At 42.8% G+C, this 17,515-nt stretch overlaps 1 protein-coding gene across 5 annotated transcripts in view; it reads left to right on the forward strand.

The window, feature by feature from the left end:
- Positions 1–17,515, forward strand: part of LOC113517173 (spectrin alpha chain, non-erythrocytic 1) — a 116,436-nt gene that overhangs the window by 69,223 nt on the left and 29,698 nt on the right. For all 5 annotated transcript variants that reach the window (XM_052899539.1, XM_052899543.1, XM_052899548.1 and 2 more), the window contains exons 45-61: positions 446–534; positions 1,621–1,734; positions 3,043–3,178; positions 3,365–3,565; positions 3,832–3,920; positions 4,012–4,152; positions 4,635–4,768; positions 5,501–5,686; positions 7,572–7,713; positions 8,358–8,465; positions 9,944–10,090; positions 10,999–11,104; positions 11,789–11,964; positions 13,196–13,323; positions 13,866–13,978; positions 15,399–15,472; positions 16,281–16,407. In XM_052899539.1, the coding sequence (XP_052755499.1) occupies positions 446–534; positions 1,621–1,734; positions 3,043–3,178; positions 3,365–3,565; positions 3,832–3,920; positions 4,012–4,152; positions 4,635–4,768; positions 5,501–5,686; positions 7,572–7,713; positions 8,358–8,465; positions 9,944–10,090; positions 10,999–11,104; positions 11,789–11,964; positions 13,196–13,323; positions 13,866–13,978; positions 15,399–15,472; positions 16,281–16,407 (2,211 nt within the window). The remainder of the gene's footprint in view (positions 1–445; positions 535–1,620; positions 1,735–3,042; positions 3,179–3,364; positions 3,566–3,831; positions 3,921–4,011; positions 4,153–4,634; positions 4,769–5,500; positions 5,687–7,571; positions 7,714–8,357; positions 8,466–9,943; positions 10,091–10,998; positions 11,105–11,788; positions 11,965–13,195; positions 13,324–13,865; positions 13,979–15,398; positions 15,473–16,280; positions 16,408–17,515) is intronic.

Below are 17,515 nucleotides of genomic sequence, written 5' to 3' on the forward strand. Positions count from 1 at the left end.
CCACTCACTCGCCCGCCCGCCCACTCACTTGCCCGTCCACTCACTCTCCCGCCCACTCACTCACTCTCCCGCCCACTCACTCTCCCGTCCACTCGCTCTCCCGCCCACTCACTCTCCCGCCCACTTACTCATTCGCTCACCCACTCACTCTCCCGTCCACTCGCCCACTCACTCACCCGCTCACTCACTTGTCCGCCCACTCACTAGCCCGCCCGCCCACTCACTCACCCGCTCACTCACTTGTCCGCCCACTCACTCGCCCGCCCGCCCACTCACTTGCCCGTCCACTCACTCTCCCGCCCACTCACTCACTCTCCCGCCCACTCACTCACTCTCCCGCCCACTCACTCTCCCGCCCACTCACTCGTCCACTCACTCTCTCGCTCGCCCACTCACTCGCCACTTTTTAATTGGTTCGTAATTAAACGACTCGTCTCCGCTCCAGGCACCGAGATATCACCGCAGAGCAGCGTGGAGGAAGTCGACAATTATTTGAAGAAACACGAGGCCTTCGAGAAGTTACTGGCCACTCAGGTAAGTACTGGTGTCCGCGTGGTCCCGGCATAGAATGGACCACCCCGTTCCTTTCCCGAGGGTGTCGTAAGAGGCGACTAAGAGAGGTCGACGGATAAGCAACAGCATCTATCTTAAAACATCACTAAAAGCCTAACTGCTGTTGCCAATCCACCCGCCAAGCGTGGCAACTATTGGCAACACCCTCCAAAGGTGTTAAAAGCTGATATGACGATGATGGAGGAAGTCACCGTGTTTATAGTTTTCCCCAATTGTTTCGACTTCATCAGGAAGTCTTCTTCAGGGAGCTTGAAGAGGACTGTCGGATTAAGGGAATGAATGAGACAAAACATCCTAATATTGTTAATTTCTCGTTATGTATGTATGTAGACATAAAGTATTTGAGGTACATTCATACATTTTACAATAAGGTAATACAATAATATTCCATGAAAGTATTTTTTTATGGATGATAATGAAATGGTAACCCCGCCTACGCTATCGGTATACACCGGCGGGGCACCAGGGAGGGATGATAGGTGAGGATGAAGCAGGTCAGTTAGCCCATCGTGACGAATTCAACGATAAGTTAGTCACGATGGTTTCCAGGGCGAACCGCGTGGAGGCCGACCTGATAAGGTATATTGATAGCGATGGGAACTAACCTCGCTATTACTAACAATCCCTTCCCCCCATGGGAGTATTTGCCCGTAATTACCACATTGGGGATCAACATTACATCATCCGTTACTTGTTCACTGCTGTACATAGGCCTCCCCCTATAAGGGGGTTTTGCCAGTAGTTGCCACTCTTGGCAGGTGGATTGGCAACAGCAGTTAGGCTTTGGTTATGTTTTAATGGGTTACCTGCCCTGCGGGGCACCAGTAAGGAATGATAGGTGAGTATGAAAGCTGGTTTATTAGCCAAGATGGTTTCCAGGGGGAACTGCGTGGAGGTCGACCTGTTAGGATGTTTTGCTAACAACGAGGCAGTTAAACCCCATTATTGACAATCCCCTTTCCCCCTAATAGAGGTATTTGGTACTGCTTTATTACTCGCAGTTATATAAAAAAGAAATTAATAGAGAAATAATGTTGTTTGTGTTAGGATGAGAAGCTGGTGACCCTGAACAGCCACGGCGCGAAGCTGCTGGAGCAAAACCACGTGGAGAGCCAGCAGATCGCTGACGAGCTGCAGAAGATCAACGACCGCAGGAGCAAGGTATCGCTCTTATACCATTCAGAATTGAATATTTTTTTATGCAACTTAGAATGGCAAACAAGCTGACGGCCCACCTGATGGAAAGTGGTAACCGCCGCCTGTAAACATGAGCAGTACCACGGACATAACAGAGTATACTGTTTCGCCCATGATACCCGCCATGCGTTGCCATTCCTGAGGACTCGGGTGTTATTCCTCTGTACCCTGTAAATTCACTGCCATATCGCACCCTTCAAACCGAAACACAGCCATGCAAACACAACTGCTTCACGGTTGAAACACGAATTTGTTTTGCTAGTTAGACAATATATTTGGTATAAAAAAAAAAGAACATTAGGTTTTAAAATAAAAGATCGCTCCCAGCAATAAGACCGGCTCACTGTACTCATACAACTGTATGGTTGCATTTATTAATTGTCTTGCTTGCTCCCTATATTGTATAATGCAAATAAAGTATACTCATTCATTCATTCATAAACATATAGTACATTACTGCAGCGGCAAGCAACTGAGGCATTGATGGACGAACGTACAAATGTGGGCCGAGGCGTAGCCGAGGCACACATACGTGAGTCCATCAATGCCTAGTTGTGGCCAAGGCTTGTATAGTACTTTTCTCAAACAATGCGCGGAAATCAAAAACACAATTTTACTTTTTAAGTTCAATGACGAATAACGAACATTAATAATTTTTCACGCGCCATAATGTTCCTTTGTTTTTTTTTTTTCAATAAACAGCTTTCTATTCGCAAGCCAGTTCGAAATTTAAATAAAACCTTTTATTAGTTACCTCCTTGGTAGCCATGTTTCGAAGTAAAAGGTCATTCCATTTTTAAATTACAGGTCAGATATGAGTTTACATAGTAATTTATCTGGCCGCAAAACACGACAGATATGGATTTTCATACAACTTTTGCCGGCCGCCGCATGTATGTGGCCAGTACGGCAATTTTGATTTATCTCGAAGAAAATTGTCAAAATAATGCTCACATTTCCAAGCATGTTTGAGAAAATTATATTTTAATTATTTTAAATTAACTACTATTGATAATCTTAAATTGATACCAAATGCTAACAATGACGACCTCTGTCGCGCTGTGGTGAGCACGGTGTTGCGTCAAGAAGGTCCCAGGTTCGATTTCCGATCGGGTCAATTTAAAAAACTATTTTTTTAAGTGTTCCATGTTGTGTCAAGCCAGTTGACGTGTAGGCGATTGGTATAATGGAGGGGGGGGGGGGGGCATTTATTATACTAATTTGCTTATTACTTGATGGAAGACATAACTAAGCGTATATTGTGTCCGGCAGCTGCACGCTCTGTCGGCGAAGCGGCGTGCGCAGCTGACGCGGCTGGCGGCGCGGGCGCAGTTCGCGCGGGACGCGGCCGAGACCCGCGGCTGGGTGGCCGACAAGCTGGCCAAGCTCAACGCCGACCAGCAGCTCGGTGAGTCACCGCTGTCTTATAGTAGCCTAGTATGGACCCCTGCAACACTAGGGGTGTCACATGCGCGTTGCTGACTCTGAAGAAACCTTAATACACCCTTTTGGAAGAACATCATACTGTAAGCTCTAGGAAGAACCTCAGTAAGGAGCTCATTTCACAGCTTGAGCGTTATTTTAACATTATCAGGTGAAGTCACCAGCCTAGACGACAAGATCAAGAAGCTACAGAAACACCAGGCGTTCACCGCCGAGCTGGCGGCCAACAGGGCCAGGCTCGACGAGATCCAGGCCTTGGCTGAACAGTTGAAACCGGACGAGGAGGTGGAGAAGCAGCTGGCGGCTCTGCAGGCCGACTGGCAGCTGCTGGAGCACGCGACCGAACAAAGAGGTTAGATTTCAAATGTACTTTGTAGTCTTTACCAGGGGCTTCCCAGAGTCCTATTACTTGGTCTCGGCGCTGTATATTTTTTTCAACTATCAGCTGTTATTTATCGACCTCTTTGGTAGACACGTTGTGAAGATATGATTTTCGGTTTGGTTCTCAGTTAAAACAAATATTTTCAAACTTATAAATTATAATTGGCTTCAAGTTCCACCAAGTGTCAAATTTTCCCGTGGTAATAGTATCTAATAAAACTTACCATCCTTTCATAGGTCGCGGTCTGGAAGAAGCTCAGGATATACTGGAATTCAACCAGCAGTTGGACAAAATAGAAGCTTGGTTAAGAGACAAGGAGATGATGGTGAGTCTGTCGCGTAATTAGCATTTCAGATGTAAATTTATTGACAGCCATTTATTTGTCATGTGTAATTTTTCATCTCACAAATGTTCAGGTGCAAGCGCACGAGCTGGGACGCGACTACGAGCACTGCAGCGCGCTGCTGCGCAAGCTGGACGACCTGGACAGCGACATGAAGGTCGACGATAAGCACGTGAAGAATATATGCGCGCTCGCCGACAAGCTGCTCGACCAGGTACTTAGCTCGCTACTATCGGAATAACCGGCTCGAAGGACCAATACGTCAGAATGGTTATTTATAGTAGCAATAAAACAACATACCGACAAACTGTTCGATTGGGTATCTACCTGGCTACTGTTGAGATGTCGGGCTGGAAAGACCAAACTTACTTCCTTACTTCTTGGGCAACTGTCCGCTTCGAAGGACTTAACTGGAGATAGATTAGTGTTATTTATAATCATAATAAAACGAAACTCTATCAAGCTGATCAATCTAGCTAGCTACTGTCTAGCCGGCTAAATATCCGGCTTGAAGGACCAAAATGCAGTTCGGTGTTACTTATAAAGATAAATAAATGCCAAACTAAGCCGATCTTGTATTATGAGTATTAGATAATTCACAGATATTTAATTGTTTTTTTTTTTTTGCAAATATATATTACATTTCTACAGCAAAACATACAGACCTCTTATCCAACCTCCACCTCTCCTCCCCAGGGTCCGACGCAGCAGGCGGACGCAGTGTCGGGACGGCGAGACGCCTTCCTTCAGAAGTGGCGAGCCCTCAGCGGCGCCCTGCAGCAATACAGGGACAACTTATCGGCCGCCCTCGAGATACATTCTTTCAACAGGTCAGTGACTTCACTATGTTCCAAACTGGCTAGCTGTTCCCGCTACTTTGTCTGTGCAGTAGCCAAATCTTTTTAACAATAATAATATCAAGTTGGTAACTGTCTGTCCGGCTTGAAGGACTAAAAAATATGTACAATATTGTAAATTTGATTATCTCTATTAAAAATAGAATCTATTTGATATACAATAAATAAAAATTATATGTGGCCAGTATTAAACAAGGCTATTTAGAAATTGTTAACATTAATCCCAGGAAAATTTTACTGATTTCACTATTTGAAAAGAGATGGCGCTGTGTTCATTTTTATATTTTATTTTGTAACTGGCCACAATAAAGTGATGTATATTTTATGTATATTGATTGTCAAAGTCAATATTATTTTTTTATTTAATTGTTTATGACCACTCCTCTCCATCCAAAGGTGGCGTGCAAGAGATCGCTCTCAGCGATAAGGCCGCCCATTGTTCTCTCAGTGTAATATTTCCTTGTAATTGTTTGTGTCTAATAATAAGTTTACTATCGTAATCTTATGGAGGGAACAATACAGAGTATCTATCCTCTCCCTTCCTCCACGGGCGTGTTTACTATTAATTTTAAATGGATGAAAATGGAGTGGTATCGGTATACGCTGACGGGGCATCAGAAAAGGATGTTGGGCGAGGAGCCCATCATCCTTTGGATGAGGCGGGCAGTAACGAGGGCGGGGGTGATGGTGCCGGCGGTGTCGCAGGGACGTGGAGGAGACGCAGGAGCGGCTGGCGAAGAAGGCGGCGTTGTTCAGCAGCCGCGAGCGCGGGCGCGAGCTGCGCGCGGCGCAGGAGCTGCAGCGGCGCCACGCCGCGCGCGCCGCCGAGGCGCTGGCCGTGCGCGGCCGCCTGCACGCGCTCGCCGCCGCCGGCCGCCGCCTCGCCGCCAGGTGCCACACGACCGCACACCACTACAGCGAACCTACACTCGACACTAATAGTGACGATTTTCCTTTGATAACTACACACAATAGTGAACCTAAACCACATAGTAATAAAGTCGATGTCTCTCTGATAGCTACACACAATAATGAACCTAAAGTTAATAGTAATAAAGACGATATTCCTTTGATAACTACACACAATATTGAACCTAAACATAAGAGTAATAAAGTCGATATCCTTCTGATAACTACACACAATAATGAACCTAAAGTCAGTAGTAATAAGGTCCATATCACTCTGATAGTTACACACAATACTGAACCTAAAGTCAATAGTAATAAAGACGATATTCCTTTGATAACTACACACAATAATGAACCTAAACTACATAGTAATAAGGTCGATATTCTTCTGATAACTACACAATAATGAACGTAAAGCCAATAGAAATGAGGTCGATATCCCACTAATAACTACACACAATAATGAACTTAAACTACATAGTAATAAGGCCGATATTCTTCTGATAACTACACAATAATGACATGAGGTCGATATCACACTAATAACTACACACAGTAATGAACCTAAAGTCAGTAGTAATAAGGTCCATATCACTCTGACAGCTACACACAATACTGAACCTAAAGTCAATAGTAATAAAGACGATATTCCTTTGATAACTACACACAACAGTGAACCTAAAGTCAATAATAATAAGGTCGATATCCCTCTGATAGCTACACACAATACTGAACCTAAAGTCAACAGTAATAAGGTCGATACTCTCTGACAGCTACACACAATAATGAACCTAAAGTTAATAGTAATAAAGACGATATTCCTTTGATAACTACACACAATATTGAACCTAAACATAAGAGTAATAAAGTCGATATCCTTCTGATAACTACACACAATAATAAACCTAAAGTCAGTAGTAATAAGGTCCATATCACTCTGATAGTTACACACAATACTGAACTTAAAATCAATAGTAATAAAGACGATATTCCTTTGATAACTACACAGAATATTGAACCTAAACTATATAGTAATAAGATCGATATTCTTCTGATAACTACACAATAATGAACGTAAAACCAATAGAAATGAGGTCGATATCACACTAATAACTACACACAATAATGAACCTAAAGTCAGTAGTAATAAGGTCGATATCTCTCTGATAATTACACACAATAATGAACCTAAAATCAATAGTAATAAGATTGATATTCCTCTGATAGCTACACACAATAATAAACCTAAATCACATAGTAATAAAGTCGATGTCTCTCTGATAGCTACACACAATAATGAACCTAAAGTCAACAGTAATAAGGTCGATACTCTCTGACAGCTACACACAATACTGAACCTTAAGTACATAGTAATAAAGTCGATATCTCTCTGATAGGTACACACAATAATGAACATAAAGTCAATAGTAATAAGATCGATGTCTCTCTGATAGCTACACACAATAATGAACCTAAAGTACATAGTAATAAGGGCGATATCCCTCTGATAACTACACAGAATATTGAACCTAAACTATATAGTAATAAGGTCGATATTCTTCTGATAACTACACAATAATGAACGTAAAACCAATAGAAATGAGGTCGATATCACACTAATAACTACACACAATAATGAACCTAAAGTCAGTAGTAATAAGGTCGATATCCCTCTAATAATTACACACAATAATGAACCTAAAATCAATAGTAATAAGATTGATATTCCTCTGATAGCTACACACAATAATAAACCTAAAGACAGTAGTAATAAAGACGATATTCCTCTGATAACACGAACACAGTCATTTGCCTCTAACAACAATAAACCTGACCACAATAGTAATAAAGTGGATATTCCCCGCAGCCACCCGGAGCACGCGGACCACATCGAGAAGTCCCTGAATGGGCTACAGGACGGGTGGGACAAACTGGAACAGCTCGCCGCCCAGCGCACCGCGCTGCTCGAACAAGCCATCGCGGAACACAAGTTCGACGAAAGCCTCAAGGTAAGTGTTTGATTATTTACTAGCATACTGCCCCGGCTTCGAATGGCCCCTATACTTGTTTGTGAAGCTTTTAAACTGTTCAACACATTTTAGTAAGGCTGGTATTTCGTGCGTGAAAGTACTGCACTAATATTCACTAAGATTTTAAAGTTTTTTTTTATACAACTTAGAATGGCAAACAAGCTGACGGTCCACCTGATGGAAAGTGGTAACCGTCGCCTATAGACATGAGCAGTATCATGGACATAACAGAGTGTACTGTTTCGCCCATGATACCCATTCGTTGCCATTCCTGAGGACTCAGGTGTTATTCCTCTGTACCTTGTAAATTCACTGCCATATCGCACCCTTCAAACCGAAACACAGCCATGCAAACACAACTGCTTCACGGTAGAAACATAAATAGGACAGAGGTGCCGAAGCAAACGACTTTTGTACAAAGTCTCCCTTTGGTATATTATTCATACACATTTTAAAAAACTTGTCTACAAATATTTAAAAGGCCTGCAATGCACAAGCAACTCCTCTTATGTTGCAGGTGTTAATGGGCGACGGTAGCCGCTTCCCATCAGGTGGACCGTCTGCTCGTTTGCCTCTGTAGAAATAAAAAAGCACGTTTGAACAACTTGTATCTTGTCTTCCAGGAATTGGAGGTGTGGGTGTCGGAGACTGTGAAGCGGATGGACGACAGCGAGCCGCCGGAGAGCGTCGCCGACGCCGAAGCTCTGCTCGAGACGCACAACGAGCGAAAGGTACAGTTCTAACGTACATACAGTCATAAGACCTAACGTACAATCACACTACCTAATACATAGTCACACTACGCAATACACAGTCATTCTAGCGGACACATAGTCACAGTACGCAATACGCAGTCATACTAGCCGACACATAGTCACACTACGCAATACACAGTCATACTAGTAGACACATAGTCACACTACGCAATACACAGTCATACTAGCAGACACATAGTCACACTACGCAATACACAGTCATACTAGCAGACACATAGTCACACTACGCAATATACAGTCATACTAGCAGACAGACAGTCACACTACGCAATACACAGTCATACTAGCAGACACACAGTCACACTACGCAATACACAGTCATACTAGCAGACACAGTCACACTACGCAATACAGTCATACTAGCAGACACATAGTCACACTACGCAATACACAGTCATACTAGCGGACACATAGTCACACTACGCAATACACAGTCATACTAGCCGACACACAGTCACACTACGCAATACACAATCATACTAGCCGACACATAGTCACACTACGCAATACACAGTCATACTAGCCGAAACATAGTCACACTACGCAATACACAGTCATACTAGCCGACACATAGTCACGCTACGCAATACACAGTCATACTAGCAGACACATAGTCACACTACGCAATACACAGTCATACTAGCAGACACATAGTCACACTACGCAATACACAGTCATACTAGCAGACACATAGTCACACTACGCAATACAGTCATACTAGCAGACACATAGTCACACTACGCAGTACACAGTCATACTAGCAGACACATAGTCACACTACGCAGTACACAGTCATACTAGCAGACACATACTCACACTATCCACACACACACACACTACTTATTAGTTACAATATCCAACATGAAAAGCTACTCAACACACAAACGTATCCACTACACCCATTTGATCTATACAGACACTGCCTACACACAGTCATACTATCCACCACTTAGTCATACTACCTACTCTATTCCCACTACACAGTTCGTCCACCCACCATCCCACAATCTATAATACTCAACTTTTATTTAAAAAACAGCAACAGCCGAGTTTATTGCCCGTTTTTCTCAACTGAAATTGCATTCCGAATTGGGTGTTAGATTTCATAAAAAAATAACTTTATAAAAATGCTTATAGTTAAGTTTACCATACCAGTTGTTACTTGTCTACTGGTGAACATAGACCATTCTCTATTGGAAAGGGTTTGCCAGTAGTTACCACGTTTGGCAGGAAGTTGGCAACCGCAGCTAGGTTTTGGCGATGTTTCAATTTCTGCTGCTTCCTATCTCTTCACCATTAAGTTCCTTTAATCGCCTCTTACAACACTTGAAAAGGTGTGGTCCATTCTATGCCGGGACCACACTGTCCATGGTTGAGTAAAAATTATTTTTAATTATATACATTTTAAGTTCAAAATCTGCCATTCCGTGCAGGCGGAGATCGCGGGGCGGCAGAAGGCGATAGCGGCGCTGCAGAAGGAGGCGCCCGTGGTGCAGGCGCCGGAGAAGCTGAAGCGGGTCGAGAGCCTCGCCGCCACCCTCGACAACGCCTGGCTCCAGAGGAAGCAGTACCTCACGCAGGTACGCAGTGCTGTAACCCATCTATTATTCCGCCGTTGGCGTCACTCCTGCTACGACATTTCTCTGAACCTATCTTTTAGCCTAGTTTTATTTATACCACTGGGATGGCAAACCTAAGAACAAGGAATTACGTAGAAGGGATGGTAAAATAAAAACTGTAAACCATATGGTTGCCTCCTTTCTTCTTATGCAAATATAACTAGTAAAAAGAGGACGGAAGATACACCATCAGTTGCTGTTTTTCTCAATTCACAGCAGGCTGGTGTATAGAAAATGTTTGATATGTCAATTATTTGTCAATGACAAATGTTACATTACTAGATTATACATTCGACACAGTTTATGTAGAAATTATGCAAGCAGGTTGTATCTGAATTTGGTAGGGTTATACGGTCGTATAACATTTTGTATACACTAGCCTCCAGAGAGACGAGACGCGGCAAGCGTTCTCATGAGAGGACTGGCTAGTTTATTTACAAACGTGTTTTTTTTTACAACTTAGAATGGCAAACAAGCTGACGGCCCACCTGATGGAAAGTGGTAACCGTCGCCTATACACATGAGCAGTACCATGGACATAACAGAGTATACTGTTTCGCTCATGATACCCCCCATGCGTTGCCATTCCTGAGGACTCGGGTGTTATTCCACTGTACCCTGTAAATTCACGCCATATCCCACCCTTCAAATCGAAACACAGCCATGCAAACACAACTGCTTCACGGTAGAAACACGAGTGGGAGGTTCACCGAAATCGGAGCTTGTAGCTGATTTTTGCCATCATTGACTGTACTAATATTGTCTCATGGTGATTTCACTGTAATACCATATTAAGTTTCAGAGTACACGACTCGTATAAGTGTTTACTAACTTCATAAGTTGACCACCATATGTTCGCGTGTGTCCAGGCCCACCAGCTGCAGCTGCTGAAGGACCAGGCGCGCCAGACTGAGGACTGGCTCGCTGCCAAGGAGGCCTTCCTCAACAACGACGACCTGGGAGACGACTTGGACGGTACGCACCAATTATATTAATTTCTTTTTTTTTTATACCACGAAGGTGACAAGCATACAGCCAGTCTGATGGTAAACGGTCACTGTAGCCAATGGACGCCTGTAACACTAGGGGTTTCACGTGCGCGTTATCGATCCTGAAGGAACCTTAATATAATCTTTTTGAAGAACCCCATACTGTAGTCTGTAGGGAAGACCTTGGCAGAGAGCTCATTCCACAGCCTCAGTGGTCGTAGGAGAGAATTCCTTTGATATCTTGAAACCTAAACATTTTTCTTTTTTAGGTGTCAAGGCATTCATCGACATTTGTTTTTATACAATTTAGAATGACAAACAAGCTGTCGGCCCACCTGATGGAAAGTGATAACCGTCGCCTACAGACGTGAGCAGTACCATGAACATAACAGAGTATACTGTTTCGCCCATGATACTCCCCATGCGTTGTCATTCCTGAGGACTCGGGTGTTATTCCTCTGTACCCAGTAAATTCACGCCATATCCCACCGTTCAAACCGAAACACAGCCATGCAAACACAACTGCTTCACGGTTGAAACACGAATGGGACAGAGGTGGCCAAGCAAACGATTTTTGTACAAACTCTCCCCCTGATAAAATCTGTTTTCTCTTTTTGTAAACATATTTTCGTGTTTTGTGCTTACACTGAGTGGACACTTTCCCCACCAGCGGTGGAGACGCTGATCCGCAAGCACGCGGAGTTCGCGAAGCTGCTGGACAGCCAGCTGGGCCGCGTGGACGAGCTGGAGCGGTTCGCGGCCGGCATGCTACAGGACGGACACTACGACCGGCCGTACATACAGCGCCGCCTCGCGGAGATACTCGCCAGGAGGGACAAGCTCAAGGTACGTGCGAGACAACATGTGCACCAACGAACTAGTTTATGTATGTATTAGCTGTTAGCAGTCCGCTGCTGAACATAGCCTCCCCCATTAGGGGGGGGGGGGGAGTTTATTGGATGAAAATGGAATGGTAACCCCGCCTGCGCTAACGGGATATGCTGGCGAGGCACCAGTGAAGGGTGATAGATGAGAATGAAAACAGGCCAGTTAGCCCATCATGATGAATTCATCAGGAATTAATCATGATAGTTTCCAGAGGGAACCGCGAGGGAACCATTACTAACAATCCCTTTCCCCCCGGGGGTTGGGGGGGGGTGTCAGTATTTACCACGCTTGGCAGGCGCAGTTTGGCTTCTAGTGGTGTTTTAACCCTTAAATACCTGAAGTTTCAAATTTGATGCCGGGGTTATAAATCGCATTGGGCGCCTACAATCGATTTTATTTTAATATTTGGCTGTTTACATGTTACCAAATGTTTTTTTCAAAATAAATATATAAAAGTATCGATTTGATTTTTTTTTTACTATTTTCCCCCATTAGTAAACACAGTAAAGGGTACACTTGTATATTTTTTAATTTGATTTAAAAAATCAGGCTTTAAAGGGTTAAGAGTGTCCTGCTGCTTATCCCTTGAATGTTCAGTTCCCTCAGTCGCCTCTTACGACACCCACGGGAAAGGAAGGGGTGGTCCATTCTATGCCGGGACCACACGGCTGTTAAACTAGTTATTATTGAGTGATATTTATAAAGGTGTGCATTTAATTAAGAGATTTACAAAAACGTCTCTTTTTGAACCACGATGAAGGCAAATATGCATACAGACCAACTAATGGTAAACGGCCATTATAGCTTATAGAGTTTGTATTTTTTATGAATACATCAGGTATGCGATATCGTACATTTTGGACCGATAGATAGATAGATACTCCCTTATTGTTCCCTCCATAAGATCACAATAGTAAACTTATTATAGATACAAACAATTACAAGGTAATATTGCACTGAGAGAACAATGCGCGGCCTTATCGCTGAGAGCGATCTCTTGCACGCCACCTTTGGATGGAGAGGAGTCGTCATCTTAGCCATTATCTGTCCAATGGTGAACATAGGTTTCCCCTATAGACTGCCATGAAGAACGGCCCTGAGCCACCTGCATCCTTGTCCAGAGTCATTGGATACAGTTACAAGTTAGTAGTTGTATCAATTCATATCGTGCGTCTCTCTCTCTCGCCAGGAGTCGTGCACCCACCGCGGCGAGATGCTGGAGCAGTCGCGGCAGCTGCACCAGTTCCTGCGCAACCTGAGCCACGAGCGGGAGTGGATCGCGCTCAAGATGCAGACCGCCAGCGACCAGAGCTACAGGTGACACGCACGCCGCTTTTTATCGCAGAAACTCGGATTTATCATGCAGTAACAGTATCTTTTTTATACAACTTAGAATGGCAAACAAGCTGACGGCCCACCTGATGGAAAGTGGTAACCGTCGCCTATACACATGAGCAGTACCACGGACATAACAGAGTATACTGTTTCGCCCATGATACCCGCCATGCGTTGCCATTCCTGAGGACTCGGGTGTTATTCCTCTGTACCCTGTAAATTCACTGCCATATCGCACCCTTCAAACCGAAACACAGCCATGCAAACACAACCGCTTCACGGTTCAAACACGAATGGGACAGAGGTGGCCAAGCAATTGACTTTTGTACAAAGTCTCCCTCTGGTGAGTTTATTGTATTTATTTATTTAATAAATACAAGAAATCTACAATGTGAACATATTGGAGCCTGCACTAGGCGAACCTGTATCGCCGGAGTCCATAAGAGATTACTAAGACACGGGTACAGAGGAATAACATCTGAGTCCTACACAATACTACTACAATATTAATTTTTTTTTTGCAGAGAACTATCGAACCTGCAAAGTAAAATCCAAAAGCACGCAGCCTTCGAGGCGGAACTGGCGGCGAGCAAGGGACGCATCGACGACGTGTCCAACAATGGGGAGGAGCTTATTGGTAACTATATTATATTAAATATAATATAAAAGAGGAATTGTTCAATATGATGCCTACGGCCACTTTCTATCATCGTACGGCTCGCCATCGACAGGGAGTTCACCCTCATACCTTACAGCCTAAATGGTCGCGTAAAACGCGGTTACAGAGATGTTTCCTCCCACGAACACTCAGGTTATGGAATGAGCTCCCTGCCGAGGTATTCCCAAGAGACTACAGCATGGGGTTCTTCAAAAGGGGGGTAAAGAGGTTTCTTCAGGGTCGACAACGCGCGCGTAATACCTCTGGTGTTGCAGGCGTTCATAGGCTACGGTAACCACTTAGCATCAGGTGGGCCGTATGCTTGTTTGCCACCTCAGTGGTATAAAAAAAATATGTCAACATATTTATTATTTCTTAATAGTAACAACTATACTGTCACCTCCTATACGCTGTCACTGTACGCGCACTGTCCGCTGGTAATCAACGCTCCTTACCACTCAGGGTGCGCTGCAAGAGAACTGTTACAGAGTGATGCTCGCCTGCTGTACAGCTTTATTTAATAGATATTATATTAATGTAATTTTTGTGTACAATAGAGTATAAATAAATAAATATAGATCTTCCCTATAGACTAATTATTATTATAGAAGTTTCAAATTAACATATACATGAAATTGATAGAACTAAATTACACCAGATTGTACAAAAGTCGTTTGCTCGGCCACCTCTGTCCCATTCGTGTTTCTACCGTGAAGCAGTTGTGTTTGCATGGCTGTGTTTCGGTTTGAAGGGTGGGATATGGCGTGAATTTACTGAGTACAGAGGAATAACACCCGAGTCCTCAGGAATGGCAACGCATGGGGGGTATCATGGGCGAAACAGTACACTCTGTTATGTCCACGGTACTGCTCATGTCTATAGGCGACGGTTACCACTTTCCATCAGGTGGGCCGTCAGCTTGTTTGCCATTCTAAGTTGTATAAAAAAATAATAATAAGGAAAGTAAAAAAGTGTATTTACTAAGAATTTGAACAATTCATTTTTTAGTTTTTTGCCCCTGTGTGGGTGTAGTCGTATATATGTGTAAAATAAAGTTTTTTTTTAAAAGACCACGTTAAAATGTCTGCTGCGTAAATTTCGCCCTATATCATCTTGCTACCCTTATCCCAATCATTTGGGGTCAGCATAATATGATTTTACCATATTACAAAAAGATTTGGTTTTTAGTTTTACGACCGGTCACCTGCCTAACGTCAACCCTCTATTATTATTACCCTCTGTTATTGCACTAACGTAACGAATTAAACAGCTAGCAAGGGGGGGGGGGAAGGAATTTCATCATAGGTAAACTGCAATGATAACAGTCGATCGAGTATGCCTCTGATTTATACTGTCGCGTCTGGCAATGTAGTGCTGAAAGAATTTTTATCTTTTTCAGAAATGGGACACTACGCGTCAAAGGAGATTTCGCAACACGTGGAGGACTTGGAGAATTTGTGGAGGGAACTGCAAGTGAGTATATAGGTTTAGGAAAATTAAAAAATAGATAGATAGATAGGTACTCTCTATTGTTCCCTCCATAAGATTACAATAGTAAACTTATTATAAATATAAATAATTACAATACAATAAAAAATAAATAGATGATTATACCTTTTGTTCTAGTGTTAAAGCTGCACAAGTAGTTTACTTCCAAAACGAAATATTTGCACGTCACACGGTTACTGTATATATAAGTATAGGTGTTGAAGTTTCATAGACCCGAGTACCTCTTTTCTATACTTAAATTCACCAGATTACATAATCACAGTACTAGAGAGTCACGTTTTCTTCTAGCTTGTAATCCCCATAAAACAGCAGCTTTTAATGGTAGCTTCCGATATCAAGCCACAAAATGTTGGAACAATATACCACCTTCCATAAGACTGATCGCCACTAAGTCCAGTTACAAAGTTAATTTCCAAAAATTCTTAATTGAGAGGCAAAAGTTAGACGTTCCTGCAAGTTGCCTCTATGTTCCATTTGTCTGCTAGTGAACTGTCATAATTGCAGAGGAATAACACCTGAGTCCTCAGGAATGGCAACGCGTGGGGGGTATCATGGGCGAAACAGTATACTCTGTTATGTCCACGGTACTGCTCATGTGTATAGGCGACGGTTACCACTTTCCATCAGGTGGGCCGTCAGCTTGTTTGCCATTCTAAGTTGCATAAAAAACGAGTCAGCTAATTTGACAATTAGCTGACAAAAAGTTAACCCGTTTTTGGGGCTCGAAGCTTTATGTATATAATCTAAGATTGTACCCTGTTTATCGGTGCAGGCGGCGGCGAAGCTCCGCCGCGAGCGGCTGCAGGAGGCGTACCAGGCTCGCGTGTACCTGCGCGGGCTGGACGACTTCACCGCCTGGCTCGACGACGTCGAGGCGCAGCTGCTCAGCGAGGACCACGGTCGGCCACCACCTACACACCCACACGCTTTCCAATATACATCAGCAGTTCCACGAGGTTCCCAGGAACCGTCGTTAATCCTTCTTTGCACTAATGGTTGAAATTTCCATCATAACATTGAATGTCCAAAAATTAAAAGGACAAGTTCACTTTAACTTGATCGTGTCTGGATACCTTTATAATGTTCATTTGCAGAAAAAAAAACATAGCTGTCAAATTTATTTTTTTAACCATTTTTCCTTTAATTTTGAACATGAATTATATCACCTTGATTTATTTCACCAATAAAAAAATCATGCAAAGAGCCGACCGACTTGGGTGTCTACCGTGGAATGAAATTTCGAATTGTTAGATTCAATTTCGTGTTTCGATCTCGTATCGATGTCGATCCAGTAAATGCACACACTTGGTTCGTTCAAACAGTTCGTTCGTCATAAATCCTATTATAAAAGTTCAAAGGAACGATATTTTAACATTTTTTTTTATATATATTTTAAAACGGTATGTGTATTATGTAGTTTTAATATAAAATTTGTATTTCTTCTGGTCCTCGTAGAGCCTCTGCTTTCGTTCGTTCTATCTTATCATCGCTCACACGATGAAAGCAGGTCAGTTGGCCCATCGTGATGAATTAAACAAAATTAATCACGATTTCTAATGGGAACCGCGTGGAAGTCGACCTGATAGGGTATATTGCTAGCAATGGGTCTATTAGACTTCATAAGTAAAGAAAGAATGAATAAATGAATTTATGAATGTATGAATATGTATGTATATGTATCTATGAATCTATGATCCTACGAATCTATGATCCTATGAATCTATGATCCTATAAATCTATGATCCTATAAATCTATGATCCTATAAATCTATGAACCCTAAATCTATGATCCTATAAATCTATGATCCTATAAATCTATGATCCTATAAATCTATGAACCCTAAATCTATGATCCTATAAATCTATGATCCTATAAATCTATTATCCTATGAATCTATGATCCTATGAATCTATGATCCTATAAATCTATGATCCTATAAATCTATGATACTATAAATCTATGATCCTATAAATCTATGACCCTATAAATCTATGATCCTATGAATC

Source organism: Galleria mellonella, unplaced genomic scaffold, assembly GCF_026898425.1.
Source record: "Galleria mellonella isolate WM207_F2 unplaced genomic scaffold, CSIRO_AGI_GalMel_v1 utg121, whole genome shotgun sequence".
NCBI classification, from domain to species: domain Eukaryota; kingdom Metazoa; phylum Arthropoda; class Insecta; order Lepidoptera; family Pyralidae; genus Galleria; species Galleria mellonella.